The 20,764-nt window shown below is 31.1% G+C and overlaps 1 protein-coding gene across 1 annotated transcript in view; it reads right to left on the minus strand.

The window, feature by feature from the left end:
• LOC118183391 (uncharacterized) overlaps positions 1-20,764 on the minus strand; it is a 72,675-nt gene that overhangs the window by 39,497 nt on the left and 12,414 nt on the right. Inside the window, exons 2-4 of the mRNA XM_035352905.2 lie at positions 15,364-15,476; positions 5,314-5,400; positions 3,383-3,445 (exon numbers count right to left, since the gene is read on the minus strand). Coding sequence (XP_035208796.1) covers positions 3,383-3,445; positions 5,314-5,400; positions 15,364-15,438 — 225 coding nt within the window. The 5' untranslated portion in view covers positions 15,439-15,476. The remainder of the gene's footprint in view (positions 1-3,382; positions 3,446-5,313; positions 5,401-15,363; positions 15,477-20,764) is intronic.

The following is a 20,764-nucleotide window of genomic DNA, read 5'->3' on the forward strand; positions in this document are numbered from 1 at the left end:
GCACTGGAATTTTTGTTTCGCTGGCATCAGTCCTCAGGACTGACAGTATTAATGTTAAAAAATAAATATAGTCTCAATGAAATGTCATCAAATGTAGTTTTAATGAAATTTATTGAAACATTCTAAACAAAAATACGGCTTAGCTTTACACATATTACAACATAACAATTACATGTAACCACTTTTTTCGCAATCTTTGGGTACCAATCTGGATTAAGTAGATTTTGTAACCAAGATAACAGGCTGAACTGAAACGAGCCGGCAGTTGGTTACCAGCTGAACGTAAAGGATAGTAAATTTGGCTGCGAGCTCAACGTGTTAATAGAAAAATTCCTATCCATAGATGCTAGTCCATGTGAGAAAATTAGACACATTTTTGATATTATCCATGCTTGTGTCTAGTGAAAAGAAGAAACAATAATGGGAAAGACTAAGAGAATTAAAAAAAGACCTATCAGAAATAAAACATTCAAAAATTTATGTTTTCATTGGGCTTCCAAATGTTTTCCAAAAAGTAAGAAATTCATGACAAATTTTTTGTAAAATACATCCATTACATGTTAATACCATGAAAACCTTTTTCACTTTGTCATTTTTCTGGAATCTTCTGTAATCATGGATTTAAAATCCTTCTAAACTTTCCATTGAAATTTCTAATATCTGAAAGAAAAATTACCCCTACCATTTCTGTAACAGCAAAAAAAGACAGAAATATTTTGAAAAAAAAATCAAGTGTAAAATTAATTTTATAGAGAAAACTGACATGTTCCGAGACAATTATATGGGAAAACTCTTAACCGTGAAATAATTTGGAAAATGACATTTCTAATTAATTGCATAGCTATTTTGTCTTTGCTAACAATTCTTTCATAAACTGTGCTTTATAAATTTATTATCTTCCTTGTTTTTCAGATTCAAAATACTGTATAATAAGTCAATAAAATGGAAAGTATACTTTATAATGACACCAAAAAATGTTTTATTTTAATGTCATTATATTACCATTATTTTAATGAAATTTTATCAATTTTATGTTGTTTTTTAAAAAAAATCATCGAAAAACTCCCAGATATCGGAATCAAAATTTTCAATACAAATTGATCTTAAAATCGCCAAATTCAGAACCATTTAATAAAAGGATTTCGAAAGGCTTACATTTCATTTCTTGCCACAAAACTTAAGTACTATTTGTACTATTTGTATTAGAGATATGAACAAATTATGGCCCATTCAAAAGATAATCATATTTTTCAATGAATCGCAAAACAATATTTCTTCAAAATGCTCATTCGTACTCAAAATGGCAATCGTAAAAACAGACAGAAATTTTAGATAATTAAAATTAAGGACCTTATCTTGATTTTGGCCAGAAATTAAGGACTTTAGTTCTTAAACTAAAAATCAATTCCAAAAAAACCTAAGGGCTTAGCCCATGTGACCTGTTATATGTAATGTTCATATTGGAACTAAGAATCCTAAGAAAGCTACACAGCCTTTCTGTGCTTTGCAATATTCAAATAACATGACTTCACTCTAGGCAACCATAAAAATTTTTTTGCCTGGCAGCTGATGATGCCAAACAAAACGTCACATCGTATGCCATATTTTTTCTATGCTTTGAATTCACTTCAGCTTACTGGAATTAAACATAACATTCTCTTCCTTACTGATGTCCTTACATAAATGAAAAAAGCACTTAAGTTCTCTTTCTCAAAATAATGCATCTGACATGGTTGGCACATACCTATTGCATAAGATTGCAAAAAAAGTGTGTGAACTGTGCCACATACCAAGAAACTCATCTCAAATGAAGAAAAAAAAATTAAATAACTTTTCCAATCAATTATCTAAAAATTCACCTACTAATTAGTGTTACTTTCACTGCATATTATGGATTAATGCATTTAATATTAGTTTTTGATGAATTTAGTAATGCAGTTCATTTTCTCCATATATAAATGCCCTTTTTAAAGACACATTTCTGATTCACTTTACTTTTTCTGCATTTTATTTTGTCTTAACTTACTACAAAAAAATTAACCTGAAAGCATTCAACATTACAATTCTTAGAATATCTCAGAGTCATAGCCCATGCATTTTTATCCTTTTTGAAATCAAACAAGATCATAAAAAATAAAGTAATTTATAAATCAAAGATCATAACTAGATAATGTAATTTTAGAGTTCTGCTTATGGAAAAGTACTTTGAAAAATATATGTAAGACTGCACTTATTTAATGAAGGGAGTGGGTGCAGAAATTAAAAGAATCTTAGATGATGTTGTTGATATTATAAATCATCCATATAAAATAATGGGCCAAGAGAAAATGTGAAGGAACATAATCACTATGACAATGGATATTTTTAATCCTAAAATATGCTATAAATTTGAAATACAGCAATTTATCAAGAATATTAAAACTGAGTGTATGCTACAGGCTGTCAAATGAAAAAATAAAGAACAACGATGAAATTGTACCTTAAACTCCTATTCAGCTTCATTAATAAAGATTAAACAAAGTATGGAAAGTGAGCATAACCTGGTATTTACACAAATGTTGCCTTAACTTGGTTTTCTTCTAATACTTCCATGCATGTGTCTTCATTCGTATATATATATATATATATATGCACTTTATTCTCTTCAGAAAATAATAAACTTCTTATAAAGAGAAACAGATAATTTAGTAAGAAATTTTTACAGCTTTATAGATTCAATAATTCTACATTATCTTTTTAACAAAGACCTGCATGTCAGCAAGTAATAAAATGTGAATGGTAAATTCAAATATCACATTTTTAAACCTCTTTCAATGATTTTCCTGTAATTCAGATATTATATCCCATTATTTCAATTTTTGTCAGAACACTTTGACAAATATATGTAAATATTGACAAATTTTAAATTAAATAGGCAACTAATTATTAAGTAAGCTTAAAAATGTAATTTTTAAAGTGGCATGTTAAAGTTTCAGAATGATGAAATCTGAATTAAAAACTCACACAAAAAATACAAGTTCAGACACCCACAGTTTCAGTAAAATACCACAGCATTGGTGAAGTTAACAAAACTTCTCACAAACAAACAACAGCATGTGACAATTCACAGATAATTTTTAAAAATAAAAGCTGCTTAAAGCACACACGCACATAAGACACACACAGACTATTTAATAGACAAAACTGAATAGAAGTTTCTTGCACTGAACTTCTTTCAGGCACTTCTAAGATTCTGAAGGAAATCAGCAGATTATAATAAAAACAGGACGATAGTGTCATAAATAATATCCCAATTTTAAAAACTTTCTTAAAGAAATTTAGAAAGCTGTAAAGTTATAACAAATATACAAAGCTGCATTGTTAAAATAAAATAATTATTTACCCTAGATCCATCACTGGTAAATCGAACAGCATTGACATTTCGAGCTAATCCTAATGTTGATATCTACAATAAAAAGAATGCATTACATAACAGTAACATAACATAACAGTTAAAAAAATATTTTTAGTTCTTTTCTGTTAACAAAATGCTACTTAGAATCAAACACAAACTTTGGCATAAAAGCTAACTATATAGCAACTCTAACAATATGTGCAGCTTCATGAAAAGAATGATTTATTTTATTAAATCCAGAATAAATAGAAAAAAAAAAAATAGAGAAAAAATACATAACAGATTTACCAATAATTTCAAATTACACAGCAGACATAAACCTGTTACTGACAAAAATTATATACTTCATTTAATATTGCTGAAAACATCTGAATCTCCATGAAAGAGCCACTACATGAATTTCATTCAATAGAAAATTAGGTAACAGCAGTTAGTGATGCATAATTTTGTCATTTTGTGTTGCCTCACAACTTTACAACAGTTCATTTCTTCAAAATCAAAATACCAACAAAAAAAAGCAACTAAAAAATGTAGTACGGAAAATTACTGGATTGACGTTCATTCTTGCTTTTCATTCAAAGACACTGCACAGCTACTTGTGATGTGATATAAGTACACCTCCACAGTTGGCACTTTAATACACAATTACAGCTGCTGCTTCATTAACAGAAAATAACCAAAATAAAAAATGCAATTCACAAATACCTACATCATATAAAGCATTTTTATAACTGGCAGTATACATCTACAACCAACAGTTGTAAAAATACAGGCTGTATAAGGACTTTTATAGACAATGTTTGTAGGAACAGGCAGAAGCAGGTAATAGGACACCAGAATTCTACCACTGGTCACACAGGTATAGTCACATCACACTAACTATTGAGCAGTTCTCCCTCCAATTTAGAGAGAACACACACAGAGGATGGTGTGGGCCAACAGGTCCCCCATCCCACTTCTCCTACCATCAACATCACAAAAGGGCTTTTGACTTGCTATGTATTTTGAGTACCCCTTGCTGCACAGACACTCAGCAGATGCAAACATGAACACCTTCCCAGGGTTTTGAACTAGGGCCCACTGGTACAGCAGTCAGCATCACCAACTATTAACCAGTTCGGTGGGCAACATTGTTTATAGCACTACCTCCGTTATATAAACAAACCAGTTTTTAAAAGACCAAAGCAGCAGCACTATATTTTAGACAGATGTTGCCTAAACTAAGCACAGTAGAATAATCCAAATTCACCGTGATCATTAGTTTGGCTTATTAGTTGTAAAATAAATAAAATCATTGAACACCAGAGATTTTATGCCCATTTTTATTTCTAGTAGAAGTCTAAGATGAAAGTTTTAAACTAAGCATTAGATACTTAGATTCCAGCCTCATGTGGTTCTATTTAGCACAATTTTTGAGTTAATATAATTTATTCACTGCAACTTGCTTTGACTTAACATTACATAAATTTAAATTACCATAATCAACAATAAGCCTAAATAGAAATTTATCTTTACTGAAGGAAGAAAGGGGACAACAATCACTGCAATTGCACATTCAAAGCTATATCAGATAAAGCACCCATCCACAGCAAAATGCTAGAATCTAATATTTTTATTATTCAGACAAAATTAGATGATTTCATTTACTTGTGACTTTTAATTGTCATAATAAACATTTTGAGATAGTTAACATAAAATAGAAAATTCCAATGAATCAAATTCATTTTCCTTCAATATACAAACAAGCAGAGCACATTTCCTCATATTCATTTATGAAATAACTTTGAAATAATATTTACAATTTATACAGAAACGTAGTTATTTTTAAAATGTAACTAATCAGGAAAAATGTGATAATTTTTTTTTTTACTATTATTATTTCTTCTAAATTACATAATTGAAGGGACAAATATACTCACTTGATAACACATCAATAACTCCATCCTCTGAGCAGAATATAAATTGACCTTCCCATCATATGCACCAGAGCAAAACAAATAACGATCCTAGGTCATTAAAAAAAAACAAATATTCAAAAGAGTTCAACTCATAAATAATATTCATGCATAAACCATCACAACAAAAAAGGAGAGGAAATGCATTGACCTTAATACAGAGTTCCACTGATTTAATTTAGCTGTGTAAATAATTAGCTTTATTTCAACATGTGCATTTTTCTTCCCTAAGGTTTAGGTTAGGCTATGCATATATTTCATAGCATATTAGGACCACAGGCTGAAGGGAAGAGATGCCTTAATAGACGGCTTTCTATAGGGAACTGACTATTATTCCCGTTATAAATAAGTAAACCCTTATAATCAGCTCTGTTTCAAACTACTAGTATTCAGCAGTATTACCTACTTAATTACACTAGGAAGAAGGCTTTTCCTCCCACAAGAGATAAAATTTATTTTAACCCATTAACTGAAGTTGCATTTTCACAACATTAGTCAAAACTTTTTTTCATCTTCTATAAAATGTTTTTTTTTCCCTTATCAGTATTGTATATTGCAGATAAAGCTTCAATGTTTTGTGGAAACAAAATTATTCCTCTCTCTTAAAAACTTTTTATGAAAATAAAAAATCATTTTGGTATTTTTTTGCAAATTTTTTTCTTTCAACTTAGAGTACATCTCATTGAGATGATGATTTTATTATACTTGCCAATTTGATTTCAAATGATTTTATCATACTTGCCAATTTATGACACTCAAAAATCAGGAGATTTTTCACAATGTTAAAAAGACTTTTCTAAATGATAAAAATATAGTTTTTAATAATGAATTAATTTTAAAGTTACTAATTCTTAAATACAGCAACACAAAAATACCTTACACATAAAAAGCATTTTTATTACTTGCATCGTTTAAGAAAACAACAACAACAACAAAAAAAAAAAAAAAAAAAAAGAGACACTTTAATCAGTTTTCGTACAAATGTTACGACCAGTGGCAGATTTTGCTTTCATTAAGAAAGAAACTTCATAATTTTGTTCATAGCAATTACCATGTAGGACTGCTTTCGCTAATAAAAGTTTTTCTAATGTGTCATCACTAATATTAAATCTGAATTTAGTCCTCGTTTTCGCAAAAACACTGAAAATCATCTCACACTCTGCATTACTATGGGGAACTGTAAAAATGGCCAACATAATTCTAGGCAGTTCACTATATTTTAAAATTCCATCAGCACCTTTCAGTTTTCCAATTAAACTCCACTGGGTGTCAATCCTAGCTGACTTTATAACTTCATACGAGTTTTCTAATTGTAAACTGCAAAATTGTGACTGCAATATTATCAGCAATATTATCAGTGGCAACATCAATATCATCATCTTTCATGACTAAATGAAGTAACACAGAAAATCTGATCAAAAAGTACCTTATATAAGAAAAAGATGCATGTGTTAGGTCAGAAACATCAGCAACTTTAGCATGCAAAATCACTTCATTGTTGACTGGAAATTCATGTAGTATATGTAATCACATACTCGACAGAAGTAACTTCTAACATGAAGATAAAACTTATTTTTGTTTTCTGAAAGTTCTTCCACTACTTTTGTAGTTGCAGCTCCTATTACCAAATTGGCCCACCAGCGGCCGAGCAGTAAAGTCGCTGAACACTGGTAGTTCGGCCCGAGATTCAAATCCCGCGAATGGGCTGACTGCACGGGCGTTTTCCCCATCTGTAACGTGTATACGAGTCAGTTTCCCTTAGAAAGTCCTCCTTGAAGGCATCCCTTCCCTTAGGCAGATAGCCCTCGAGGCTTTGCCATAATCACACACACACACCTATTACCAAATCTTCATCTTTCTTCTGATTTTCTATTTCACCATAAATCACATCATACATAGAATTACAAGAAAAACACAGACTGGTTTTACAAACTTTGATAAAATATCTTTAAACAGCTCATAAATCACTGATTGCAAAACATGAATTAATGGAATTCTGCTTTGAAGAACTGTGTTAACATCAAATGATAGCAAAATGAATTGTATAAAAAAGGCAAAAAGCTTTGTTAAGGTCCGAAGGAAAAAACATAAATATTCGTTCTTCAAAAGATAAACTTACAGTAATCGGAAAATGTTTCGTGTGTTGAGCAATTTTTTTTACTTTGAGAGGAATTTGTATCAGCTTTACGCTTATATTTTGCAGTATTATTTTGAGAACTGCGAGTTGAATTGCTGAATGGTACAGAAATTACTTTATTTTTCTCAAACCTATTTTTAACAATGGAAGTAATAATTACATCTCTATTTACTTAAGGTATTTTATAACTTTCAATAGAGCCATTTATCTTAACTCTCGAAGCATTTACTTCTTTAAAAAATGCAAGAAGTGGGTTCCATTGATTGAGGATTCTAGATAAGCATTTCTTTAAAGACAGCCAGTGTGTACAAACGTTTCAAAATTTTTCTCATTTCAGTATTTTGCAGCTGTTGGGAACTGTTTCAATTTTTCCTTCCTTTTAGAACTCCTTTCAAGATAATAATATATATCAACAATGTGTTCATCCACATTTACTGGTAAAGAAGCTGCCCATTTTTCAACTGCTAAATTTAAGAAGTGACAGGTGCACCTCATAATCTGCAAATCTGAACTTTCCTTTCTTAAGATGCCTGCAACACCAGTCTTCAAGCCTACTATTACTGGTGCATTATCGGCACCAAGTGCTAAGCAATTTTCCAGAGGGCCTGCATTTTCTTTTAAAGTTTTAATAATTAGCTGTACTTCCTTCTAAAGTGGGGACAGAAAGTAAACTGCACTCAGTTTCTGAAGAGTCTGGATTAAAAAAAGAAACAACAATTGGATACAGTTTTGAATCAGTATTATTGCTTCCATAATACTGATTCAAACGTATTATGTAGAGAGGCAGAATGGAGCTGTTTTAATGCAACCAATAGCTGAAGATTTATTTTTCAAACCCATTTCTTTAACAATTGTACCTGTTTTGGTCCTTGCAGTTGAGTATTTCTTAGCAATTTCACTATCGGGAAACATTTTTCTAAATAAAGCTGCAGTGTTATCCGATGCATTCAGTGGCAGGTTGTGCTCCAGTAAAAAGGCAGAGAACAGACATTCTGCATTAATAACTTTTTGGTCCTTTGTTTCCGGAGAAAAATTTAATTTTTTTTTTTCAAAACAACTAATGTTGTCCTTGTGTTTTTGTGTACGTACATGTTTGAGAACATCTGCCCTTCCACCTTGCGAAATCGAAAAATCGCAACGACAGGCAGTACACATCGCAAATTTATTACATTTCCTGGAGGAAATAATGGAAGGAAAGTCAATCGTGTACTATTTTTGAAACGTACACGAGTATTTCACCTTTCTCGCGGACATAACAAAAGATGATAATTTATAAAACTATTTCCCAAAGGCATGTGTACTCAGGACAAGATGAACGAAATAACTAAAGAACATCCAAATAACAGCCTTGAGCTTGCTTTGTGCTCATTGGCTAATACATGACAGATGACATGCAGTGGAGCTCGATGCCCATTGGAGGAGAACTGGAAAATGACATTTCTGGATATGTATATGTTCTCATTCTCAGCAGAAATTCTCATCTGATTTGCAAGGTTTTGTTTTAGATATAATTTAGAGAAAATTCATTTGCTTTCAGACGTCCAAAATCACTTTCTTTTTATTTATATAATGAAGTATTAAGCCAAGTTCCATAAAAATCGTGAGAAATTTTAAGAATAAGAAAAAGTCGGGAGAAATATATTATAAATCAGGTTGGCGGGAGAGCAGTCTAAAATAGGGAGTCTGCTACTTAAATCTGGAGAGTTGGCAAACTCTCTTTTATGAACACATGACAGTCTTCTAGAAACATTAGATAATCAAATAGAGTCGAAAGATAAGGTTATTATTTTGTCTTTGCTGGAATAAATAAGCATTTTTGAAAATGTTGCAGAAACGCAACGTCAGTTCAAAGTGGTGTCCTTATGACTGTATACAAATTTCATAGATAGTGATATTTTCTTTTACAGATTCCGCAAAACAACAGTTCCAAAGTAATGGACTTTCAAGACAATGGTTTTTGACATTAAATGAAGCATTAGAATTTATGAAGATGTTACATGAAAATGATACTTCAGAATTTTCATTATCAAATTCACAATGATATAAATATATATCATTTTGATATATACTCAGAAAAATTTGCAAAGAAATTGAATGAACTTAAGCTAGGTGGAGACGTTGTAACGCATCTCTTCAGTGTGGTGGAAGTTCCATCAAATCATTACATATATTTTGACAATTTTTTTATGTTACATATGAGGTTGTTGGAATTGAATGGAGCTGGGACTTCATGCCACTGAAAAAATTCATGAGAACAGATTAGGAAAATGTCCTACTGCATCCATAAACAAAATGAAAAAAGAAGAACAGGGAACATATGACACTGCATTTCATAAGGAGAATGGCATTGTAGTAGTTCGGATGGAATGACAATTCCGTCGTAACTATGGCAACTAATTTTGATATGATCGTTCCACCTTCAGTACATAAGAGGTACTGTATCTATGAAACAACCCAAACTCATCGCAAATTATAAGAAATATATGGGTAGCGTCGATCTTCTGGACAATTTTGTTGTAATGTATAGAATGCAAGTAAAAGGTAAGAAATGGTGGTAACCTATTTTCATGAATTTTACTGATGTAGCTAAAACAAATGCATGGAAACTTTATAATACTGCTGTAGACACCAAAATTTCCCTGTTAGATTTTCAAAGACATGTTGCACTGGCATTGCTGAAAACAAGGGAGGAATATTTTGACAATTTGCAGCCTTCACCTTCATGTACTCATAGTGTTGACCAACCATCATTCTTTCAGATTTTAGCTTTAAGCGAAACAAAAAAGGAATCCCACAAATCAGATTATCGAAAAAATTCAACAAACAATAAACAATAACTGTTTGTATTAAATGTAATGTACCTTTGCACAGCAAATGTTTTAGAGATTTCCATGTATCCTTAAAGTAATCGGTTTTGAATGAAGTTGCGTTTTCGCAATATTTTGCATCTTATGTATAAAATACATATATTTTTTTCCCCGTGACATTTTTTTCTCTTAGACTAATACACCCAAAAAATTATTTTTGTTCATTTCCTTCAAGTGAAAGTTAGTACAGTCATTAATGGGTTAAATATGAATAATGCTATTTATCATAAACTAGTGTGTAAAATTAAAGGTTAACAGAAATCAATACTGCTTGTCAGGTATGAAAAGATGCACTGCTTTCTACACCTGTAACAGAGACACAGGATATTTATTACATGATAAAGAGCTACAAAAAAATCCATAATATACATGTATTCATACTCACTAAAAAGGACAAGTAATTACATCTTGATTACCCACAACAGAAAGAAAAAAACATGTAATCTCCATGATTTGCTATACAAGAAATGAAACTTTTACTGCAGAATTAAAGTGACTCTGAATTCAATCCCATTAATTCATCACAGATATTGTACCAATGGCAATACCTTTAAAAGCTTAAAAATCAAAATATTTTTGATTCCCTTTTCTATCTTTCAAATTTCCAAAAATTTAGCCTTGTATCAAGAAGCACTACAGGAATCTTTACAACATAAAACGAACATGGAAAACTGAATGGTAATGTAATATATAACCTATGTCGATAAACACTATACTTATGAACATATAAAATTAGTTACATGTGAAATGATTTTTGAAATTTAAAAGCACATACAAACAAAGATAGGTGAAATCAATATATACAAGTATAACAGTTTTATTTTAACAAATAAGAAGATAAATAAATTGTTAACACTTAAAAAATATATAAATTCATAAAAAATGTAGATAAATGAAGCTCTGCAATTAAAAAAAGAATTTACAAAATCTACTATTAAATATTACACAACATACTTTTTCATTATCAAAAGTAGCATACAGAATCCTGTAACTGCATCATTTAAATATTTAGCATATATTTATGATTTTCTTTAAAGAACTACTATTCAAGGATGCAAATTAATAAGAACTATTTTATAATTCAAAGCATCACAATTAAAAGTGCAAAATACAGCCAGAGAACACAGACTGTCTTGCTGCTACTTTGATTATTTGTCCTGCTCTAACTCTTTGACAGCTTTCAACCACAAAGATTTTTCAAAATTACTGCAAGGAACTATTTCAAATCAATAAACACTGAAATCAAACCCAGGTGTATTTAAATACCAGTGTCTCGTATTCTATTAACTTACTACCTGAAGGTTATGATAAATGAAGACATACAAATACAAGATAAATTTTGTTTCCAAGAATTACATTAAGTATCACTCTAAAATAGGCCCACCAGCAGCCAACCGGTAAAGTTGCTGAACACAGACAGTTCGGTCTGAGGTTCAAATCCTGTGAACGGGCTGGCTGCATGGACATTTTCATGGTTTCCCCAAGTGTAACATATATATGAGCATATTTCCCTTAGAAAGCCCTCCACAAAGGCATCCGTTCCCTTAGGCAGATAGCCCTCGCAGCTTGCTGTAATCACATAAACAAATCACTCTGAAATATATCAGTTCTTTCTAGATAAAAAAACTGCTTTACTAGTTTCAAATTTCGCATTAAACTTCATATAACATCATGTGAGGGCACTTACCATTACTTACTAATTTACAAAAAATAAATAAATAATAAATAACATTTGCAAAGAACATTATTATAAAAATTTGATAAATGTCAACTTAAATGACTATTTAAAATGGTTTTATTAAAAATTTAACTCCAATTATTTTTTAATGCTTGGAAGATTTTTAATGCTTCCAAGAGATGGGAATTAAAAAGTAACAAAATAATTGTTCAACCTCAGTAAAATTCGACTACTGAAAAACATAAATAATGTAAATGTCATCTTAAAACTAAATCTGTTTAATATAAATTGTTACAACAAAATTCACATCATTTTCCAAAATGAGATTTGCACATTTCTCTTTAATAGTTAAAATTCTAATAAGAGACTGGGGAAATGAAATGTCTTTAGCACAAAAAGAATAAAAAGGACGTAAACATGCATATAATAATTGCCTTCCAAAAACTATACCTAATGCCATTTTTTAAAAAACAAAGGTTCCTATATAAATTTAAATGCTTTAAAAATGCCTGTATTCAAACCACATTTTGATGCTATACATTCAGTAATACAATACAAGTGTTCTACAGGTTAATTTGTATATGCATACTCAAAATTTAGCAGTATTATCAGGTAAGATTAACAACTGCATTACTGGGAATTAAAATTATACTTCTATGATATATCTACCAATGATAATTAACTGGAACTATAGAAATTGAATTATTTAAAGCACAGCAAAGCATTTGAACTAGAATTGTAAAGAAACCAAATAACGGTTACAGTTAGGTATTTATTCTAAGGCAATTCCTTCAGATCATAAAAAAATAAATAAATAAATAAATAAATAAAAATAAAATAAAATAAATAAAAATAAGAACTGAAACTGAAAAGTACTGAAGGAAGACAAAATTTATTGTAATTTCTCCCAAAATAACCTAAGTGAGGAAGAAACTTGTTTTTCTGAAAAAATTCGCTTATAAAATAATTTAAGTGAGAAAGACTAAAAACTCTAAGAAAATCACTTTGCTGACTGGCAAAAGTGAAATCACATTCATTCATTTGCATTAGAGCATTATGTGAGAGTGCAGACTAATTCCCTTCTTCCTTCAAATGAGATTTTCCTTTTGTTTTTGTATGTCATATAGACCTATCGACAAATGGGAATTTCAGCATTTACTTGGAACTACGAATCAATGTTCAAGTTTGTAACTTTGTATCTAAAATGGATGTTTGTGTTCCATTTCAATAAAGTGTTGATATTTAGAACATTATCAAGTTTGTTTCTCTGAAAAAATTCAATAAGATTAAGGTAGTCATCATGAAATTTCAAACCACACCATAAATAAATTAATCCCATTAGAATAATTTTCATGAAAGGCATTAACTTTTTCACATTTTATTAATATAGGTCAGCAATATTTTACTTCCAGACACCACAGATAATTTTTAAGGTATTAAAAAATGTGTGGGAGTATGCTTAAATGTTGCCTCTACATACATTCTAGTGATAAAAAGTTTGCAGAAAAATGCTTACAGGGCATTTTTTTACAGTAAAAAAACATTTAATGACCTATGAAATTAAAAACCATTGGAACAAACAAATACACTTGCTCCAGTACCACATTCCTGCTCCAGTACCACCTCCTGATTTCAAAATTTCAATTCAAATATAATGATATTTATTTAAAAATTTTTTGAAAATAATAACTATTAATTACATTTTAACATCTGCACAAATTCAAAACCTTTAAATATGCTGTTTAATTTCAGTTACTTCCTTTATATTTTATCCAGTGCATTTTGTAAGAATATAAATTATAAAAGAGTACAGGCTATAACGTGTTTCAATAGGTCAGTTCTTGCTTTTAACATTAAAAGTAGAAAAGTTATGGCATACTTCACTACATCCATTTTGGACAGTTTGGTCTATTTCAGAAAGTAAAACTGAATAAAAACTTTTAATTATGAATTATCATCGACCTACAAATCTTGAATTTTACTAAAATGCTGCAATATTAAAAAGAACATAATGGCAAAAGAAAACATTGCACATAAATTTACTTTGGGGATAATAAACAAATTGCAGTTAAATTTCATTCACAACTAATTTATCGGGTCAGTTCATAAGTTCATGCACATTAAGAGTATGTGTGAAGTTCACTATGATGCATTTACTAAAACAGTACAATTTTGAACCTGTTGGAACTTGTCATCGTTTGACTAACATATTATTCAGTTCATCACCAACTTTCGTAAATATTGAATGCATTTTAGTACCCATAGAAGATGAATGTACAATAAAAAATTTTAAGTTGGAAAAACCAGCATTGAGGATGAACCCCGTTAAGGACATTTTGAACTGTTAGAACCAAATCAAATGTATTCAGAAGTTTATAGTGAAAAGCTTTGCCGTCTAAACTCAGAATTGATCAAAAAATGTCCACGATTGGTGAATATCAAGAAAGTGCTGTTTCATCATAACAACACTAGACCACATACGGCTCGAACAACGCTGCAAAAAATTAGTGCATTTAATTGGGAGCTTTTCCCACATCCTGCTTACTCCCCAGATATTGCCCCAAGTGATTTTCACTTATTCCGTGCCTTACAAAATTTTTTAACTGGGGAAAAAATTAAATTCTAAACAGGATGTACACAATGAACTTTCAAGTTTTTTTTTTTTTTTTTTTTTCATCAAAACCAGTCTTTCTACAGCAATGGCATAAAAAAAGCTGCCTGTAAGATGGCGAGACATTTTAGATAATGGTAGAAAATATATAATTGATTAAAATGTTAAATTGTGTTTTTTTATATTATTTAAAAATTTACCAAAAAATGTGCACAAATTTATGGACTGACCCAATAATTACAGACATCATCACTCCAAAATATACAATTAAGGAAAAGCTTATACCATCATTGGTATTCTTATATTTCAAATTTTTTAGCAGATACTTAGAACCTACTTTTACTACATAATAAATATTATACAGTCAAGAAACTTATTCAAGTTTTTTACATTCATAAAAGTCAATCACACTGCTCATAATTATCAACACTGATATTTTTAACCACTTACTTCAGATAAAGCTTTAATACATAATTCATAGTTAATGATATGTTTCATTAAATTAAATATTTCACATTCTGAAGTTTAACTAGTTTTCCACCAAGTGCATAGTTATAATTAAGAGAAAACTTTCTCAAGTCTCAGCCAAAAATGAAACTATGTAACATGTTTATATTAAAGTCTGATAATTTCTCAAATGTTTTGCATTAAGGAACTATATATCCTTAAAGCTGGGATAAAACCAATGCCTTTACAAAACAAAATTTATGTTAATACTCACCCTAGGACTAAAAGCAACACCTCGAACACTGCCCTGATGAAACTTCAAATACTTAGGGGTTCCTTCTTGCTGCATGTTGCTCCAACTTATGCAGTGAAGATGTTTGAGTACGTCTAGAAAATAATCATATACAATAAATTTGTAAACTCGAACCATAAACAGAATACTATATCCTATTTCATAAGGATTAAAATATACTGTGCGCAAAAGATTAAAATAAATTTTAACTTTAATATTTACAATATATAGTTAATATTTCTAATTAAAAGGGGCTGGATATTACAATTTAATAATAACTGTAGCAAACGCTTCAACCAAAATATCATTACTAAACTTCAAAGTTAACATTAGAATAGCATTCTTTGGTAATCTCTTATTATCTGCTTCACCACCTAAAAACTTGCAAACATTATGGCAACTTTGGAGAGCATTCATGAACTTCTTGGTAACTAATTTTTTGAAAAAGTATTGCATGAAAGGCAACAGCCCTCTTCAAAATTGTGGCACATTAAGAATTCCACACAAAGGCACTCAATCATTAAAAAAGTATGAAACATCATAAGCAAAACACTTAATCTTTTCAAAAAAATCCTTTTTTGTACTGTTGTTCTTCCCATGTACACACCAATCTGTTTTAGTTTTAAAAAAATCAAGAGACTTGCAAAAACTCGATATCTTGCAATATCAGCATAGCACATGAGCCAAAACAAACGTAAGTTAAATGTACACCTGCACTGACACATAAATACTTTTTGGTGACATCAACGGGTTGCTACATTACTATTTTGGTGACATGCTGCTTTGTCACATGAATATTTTTATGCAACTTTTCAGTGGGGGTGGGGACAATCGAAAAGAATCGATTGTTTTTAGAGAAAAATGTTCTGCATCCCAAAAGTGTTGCCGACTTTTGAACTACAGATTACATTCTTTTTACATGTAAAATATGTAGGCATGGACTACACAATGGTATTATAAATTTTAAAAGCTTTAAAAATTCAAAATTAACCCAAAAAAGAAAAATTAAATGCTATATAAAAATTTCCAGATAATGAAAAATGCTTTCAGTGAACAAATATGAAAGATTACGAATGAAAAGCACTCTAATATATACAAAAAATGTAACAAAATAATAATACTAAATATACATACTGGAAACAATAAAAGGAATTCAAAAACAACAAAATATTTGAAGTCAGACAAAGGGGAAAAAATTATTATTACTTAATGTCTAATGACGAAAGAACGCTGAAAATAAATAACTCAGGAATGATAATAGATAGAAGTATGAAAGCAGTGGAATGTTAATTAAAAAGCTGTAAGTATATTTATCATATACTTACAGCTTTTTAATTAATTACAGAAAGCTAAAAATCTCAGTTACAAATTGTGCCAATATATGGCACGCATTATTATGCAATGTACATAGTGCGTAATGCAACCTTGTTGCATTTACATAAAAAATGATTAAAAATTCCTTTTACACAATACAGATTACAAATGAAGAATAAAATTGTCAGTAACTCTCTGAAATGTATCACCTGAAATCAACACACAAGCTTGACAAATAGCATCCTCCAATTAAAGTGTTAAAAGGATTGTTGCAGTATACAATATCCTTCAGTGTGCCCCACAAAAGTAGTCACAAGGAAGTGACAGTAAATACAGAAAACAATCCATGCCTTCTCCCTCAACTGTCGAATAGTTCAACGCAATAATTCTGTCATTCAAGTATTAGTCCAAAAAGTCAAAAATATCTAGGAAGAGCCCCATCCTGCATGAATCACGCAGTGGTTGGTCAATTGTCCAACGCTTGTTGAGTATAGAAAAATGTTTTCAAAAGCCCAATATACTGGTCAGTCATTATCATTTTTCACAAGAAAAGAATCCAGTGATGCCTTTGTAGGAGACTACAGCTCAAACAGTAAGTTTTGGGCAATGGAGTGGTCATTTGTGCAACAAATATGGGGTTTTAGTACCCTAAAATTGCCAACTGCGTTTGTTAACACCACCTCCAGATGAAAGTGTGCCTCATCTGTAAACCACATTTGGCCAACATCGAAAACAGAACTATTAACAAAGTCAAGCATCTTATTAGCAAAATTCCTCTTGTGGTGATTCAGCTCGAACTGGTATGGCATGCCTGCATTGAATTTTGTACATGTGTTATGTCTCCCACAGAATTCTGTACATGCTAGAAGGAATGATTTCAGATTCAATTGTAAGTCTGTAGACATTTATTAGGATGATACTCAATAACTGCAGCAAAAGCTGTTACATTTTCATGTCTTTTAAATAGCTCACAAATTGTTTTTCCACTTGGGCATTCTGCGACTTGAAATTGTGTATGAAAACTCCTTGTGGCCCTAGGGTTGTGATTTAATCCGTGGTACACTAAGAGAATAAATGTACATTCCCCTACTGAATATATCACTTCTAAAATTTCTTTCACTATATGCTAATAATAGTCATGTTTCAACAGTGAAATCTTTGATGACTGGTCTCTTTCAGTGCCTAAGCTTTCTTTACAGTGATCTGTAAATCCACGAGCAGCGCCATCTATAGACACATTTTGTAACTAAAATTTTGAGTATCAGATTCTTAGCAGTTTTTTAATAAAGATATTACCCGGTCCATGCTTCTATTTATCACTGTTTCCGAGGTATTTATTTTCAAAGTTAGGGGTCCTTTGTTAAACACCCTATATAAATTTCATTTTTGACATATGAATGATTTTTTTTCATCAAACCATGCAGTTTTCTTTCAAATTCTATAATTAAGAAAACAGACAATTTTTGCACTGTTTTCTGAAATTTATTGAGTGCATGATTAATCTGTACCTGTCTGCAATAATCATAGCATTTGTTATAGAGTTTTGTTAAATTTCATATGTAATGTGATCGAATGAGTGATTAACAACATTCAGATGATGGAATAAAGTACAAAATCATTAGTAGATTAGGAACAAAGCAATCCCAAATTCATGTTTCAGGAAAATTCAGTGTTGTCTACAGTTTGTGGACACCGTTTCAGGAGGATGGATTCATACTAGAAACCCTAGTCAAGGGCTTCTAAGAGCCAACACCTAATAAAAATCAATATTTGGCAAATAAGAATTGCTACAGCCCCATGTTCCTTTGCTGGCACTGAAATCTTAGTTTTAGGGATTATAGTCTCTTGTAGGCTTCATGAAAGATGCTTTTTTCCAGAAGACCTGTTGTTTGCATCTTCATTATCCCCATATAAGAAGTGCATTTGGCATGGTGCAGTGAACATCAGTTGGTCCTAACTCCAATGGGTTTGAATTCTTTTCAGTGATGAGTCTAGATTCAGTCTAGCTATTGATTCTTGACACACCTTCATATCTACAGACATGAAAATTTACACTATTTCTTCAATATCATGGTGAGGGACTACCATGGCAGCAGAGATGTCATGATCTGAGCAGCCATCAAATAGAATGGTTGCACATGGCTACATATTTTCAATACAGGATCCCTAACTGCAAACGGATATACAGAGTTGATCTTAGTTTAATGTGTGTGATTTCTGAGGTATGCTGTTGGCTCTTAGTTGCCTTTTACAGAAGGAAATGTTACATTCATGCAGAACTTAGATGGCAAATGAATATCTTCATGGTGAAAATATTCCGCGGATAGAATGACCAACCAGATACCGACACAAACCCAGTTCAGCATGTCTAAAATCCACTTGGGAGGACAACTGCAATTCACCAATAGCTTCTGAGAAACACCAATGAGGTAACATATGCAAAAGTAATGTGTGCAACTACCACAAGTACTCAATTATTTCATATATACTACAACATGCTGTGCAATCTATGCTTGGCCTCATTTTTAAGAGTGATCTGGGGATATCTGTCTTATATATTCTTACGATTATTAGTAATACCCTCTGCTCCATAGCGCACAAAGTGAAAAAAAAATCTGTAATAAGGGATGAATAAACTTCATTTTATTAATCTACATCTTTGAAAACACAAAGCTGTACTCAATGTAACTTTAAAAATATTATAAACACATTTCAAAAAGCTTCCTTATCTGACACTACTATTCACTGAAAAGGAATGCTGCTTCCCAAGTCACTGATGCTATTTAATGCCCAAATGTCATTTATGTTGAGACCAATCACAAGGCAGAATTTTCCCTATGTTCACAGCATGGCACGGTTGCTTATATCACAGCATGGTATGGCCATTCTCAGTCCATCAGCATGGAACAGTTTCCCTTGCAGCCAGGGCTGTGGAGTTGGTTGCAAAAATGTCAGACTCCTGGAATTTTAAAGACTCCAACACCCTCATACATATGTAAAAATATATACATGGGTTGCAGCTTATTTTTTTAATATAAAAGAAGTAATAGATGTTACAGAAAACAATTCATGGCATGGCAAATTGTTTATATTAATTAGCATTTATTATAAAATGGAAAACCTGGCATTGGTAATTTCTAAGAAAGAGTATAGCTTCGGCAAGATCTTTTACAAAGGACCATAGATCCAATTTGATGAACTTCAGAGCTGAGAAGTCTTTCCACACTGACTTGAGTAGGAGGAAGTGCTGTTATTGTTAGGGATACTTCTTTTAACTTTTCAGGCTAGATTTTTTATAAGTTCCAAAAGAAGTGTCTTGCAAGAGCAATCATATTTCTCTAATCATATTTTCTTCAAAGGTCGTTTAGAAATTTTGTTTGTATTTTTTCATTTTAAATCTAAAGGCTCTTGGTTCTTTATTTTCATTTACTTTGCCTAAGCCTTTTCAGTATAAATATTTCTCAAAATCTAATTCATCACTGGAAGAGGATGTTAGAGACTCAGTTGCAGTTTGACTATCCTGATTTGAATACTCCAATTGTTTTGAGAATAATTTCATTCTTAATGGAAATGCATGGATGGCTTCTTTCTTTATTTATTTTATTTTGTTCGTCATCCAACAAAATTCAGTGTTTTGGATCTACATACATTGAACCCAGCAAGATCTCATTGGCTAGCAAACTAGTTTCTCTTTTCTTCAATGCAGAGAAATGATTCCTTCTGCAATAAAAGAACAGAAATTCCTTCTGCAGAAAGAACAAACATCACATTCTTCCATTCTCGCCTCCTGTTAATTCTTCGGATTGCAGCTTTTTTTGTGGCAGTATACAGTGTAGAAAGATGAGTTTCCAATTCCACAAGATCATTCCATAGGCTTTCCATTAGTGAAACATTAGGGTTATCTACATCTTCTAAAAGTTCTTAATTCTAACAACTTCTATATCATCATATATGTACTTCTCCATCACATTGCTTAACCAATAATTGCTCCTTTTCCTGCTCGCTTCCTAAGAATGGCATCAATTTTGGGAGTTCTTGCTTCTTACTTAAATTGTAACTAAATGAAGCA

This window comes from Stegodyphus dumicola, chromosome X1 (assembly GCF_044657685.1).
Source record: "Stegodyphus dumicola isolate Sdum_Otavi_A_Nest chromosome X1, ASM4465768v1".
Classification (NCBI taxonomy): domain Eukaryota; kingdom Metazoa; phylum Arthropoda; class Arachnida; order Araneae; family Eresidae; genus Stegodyphus; species Stegodyphus dumicola.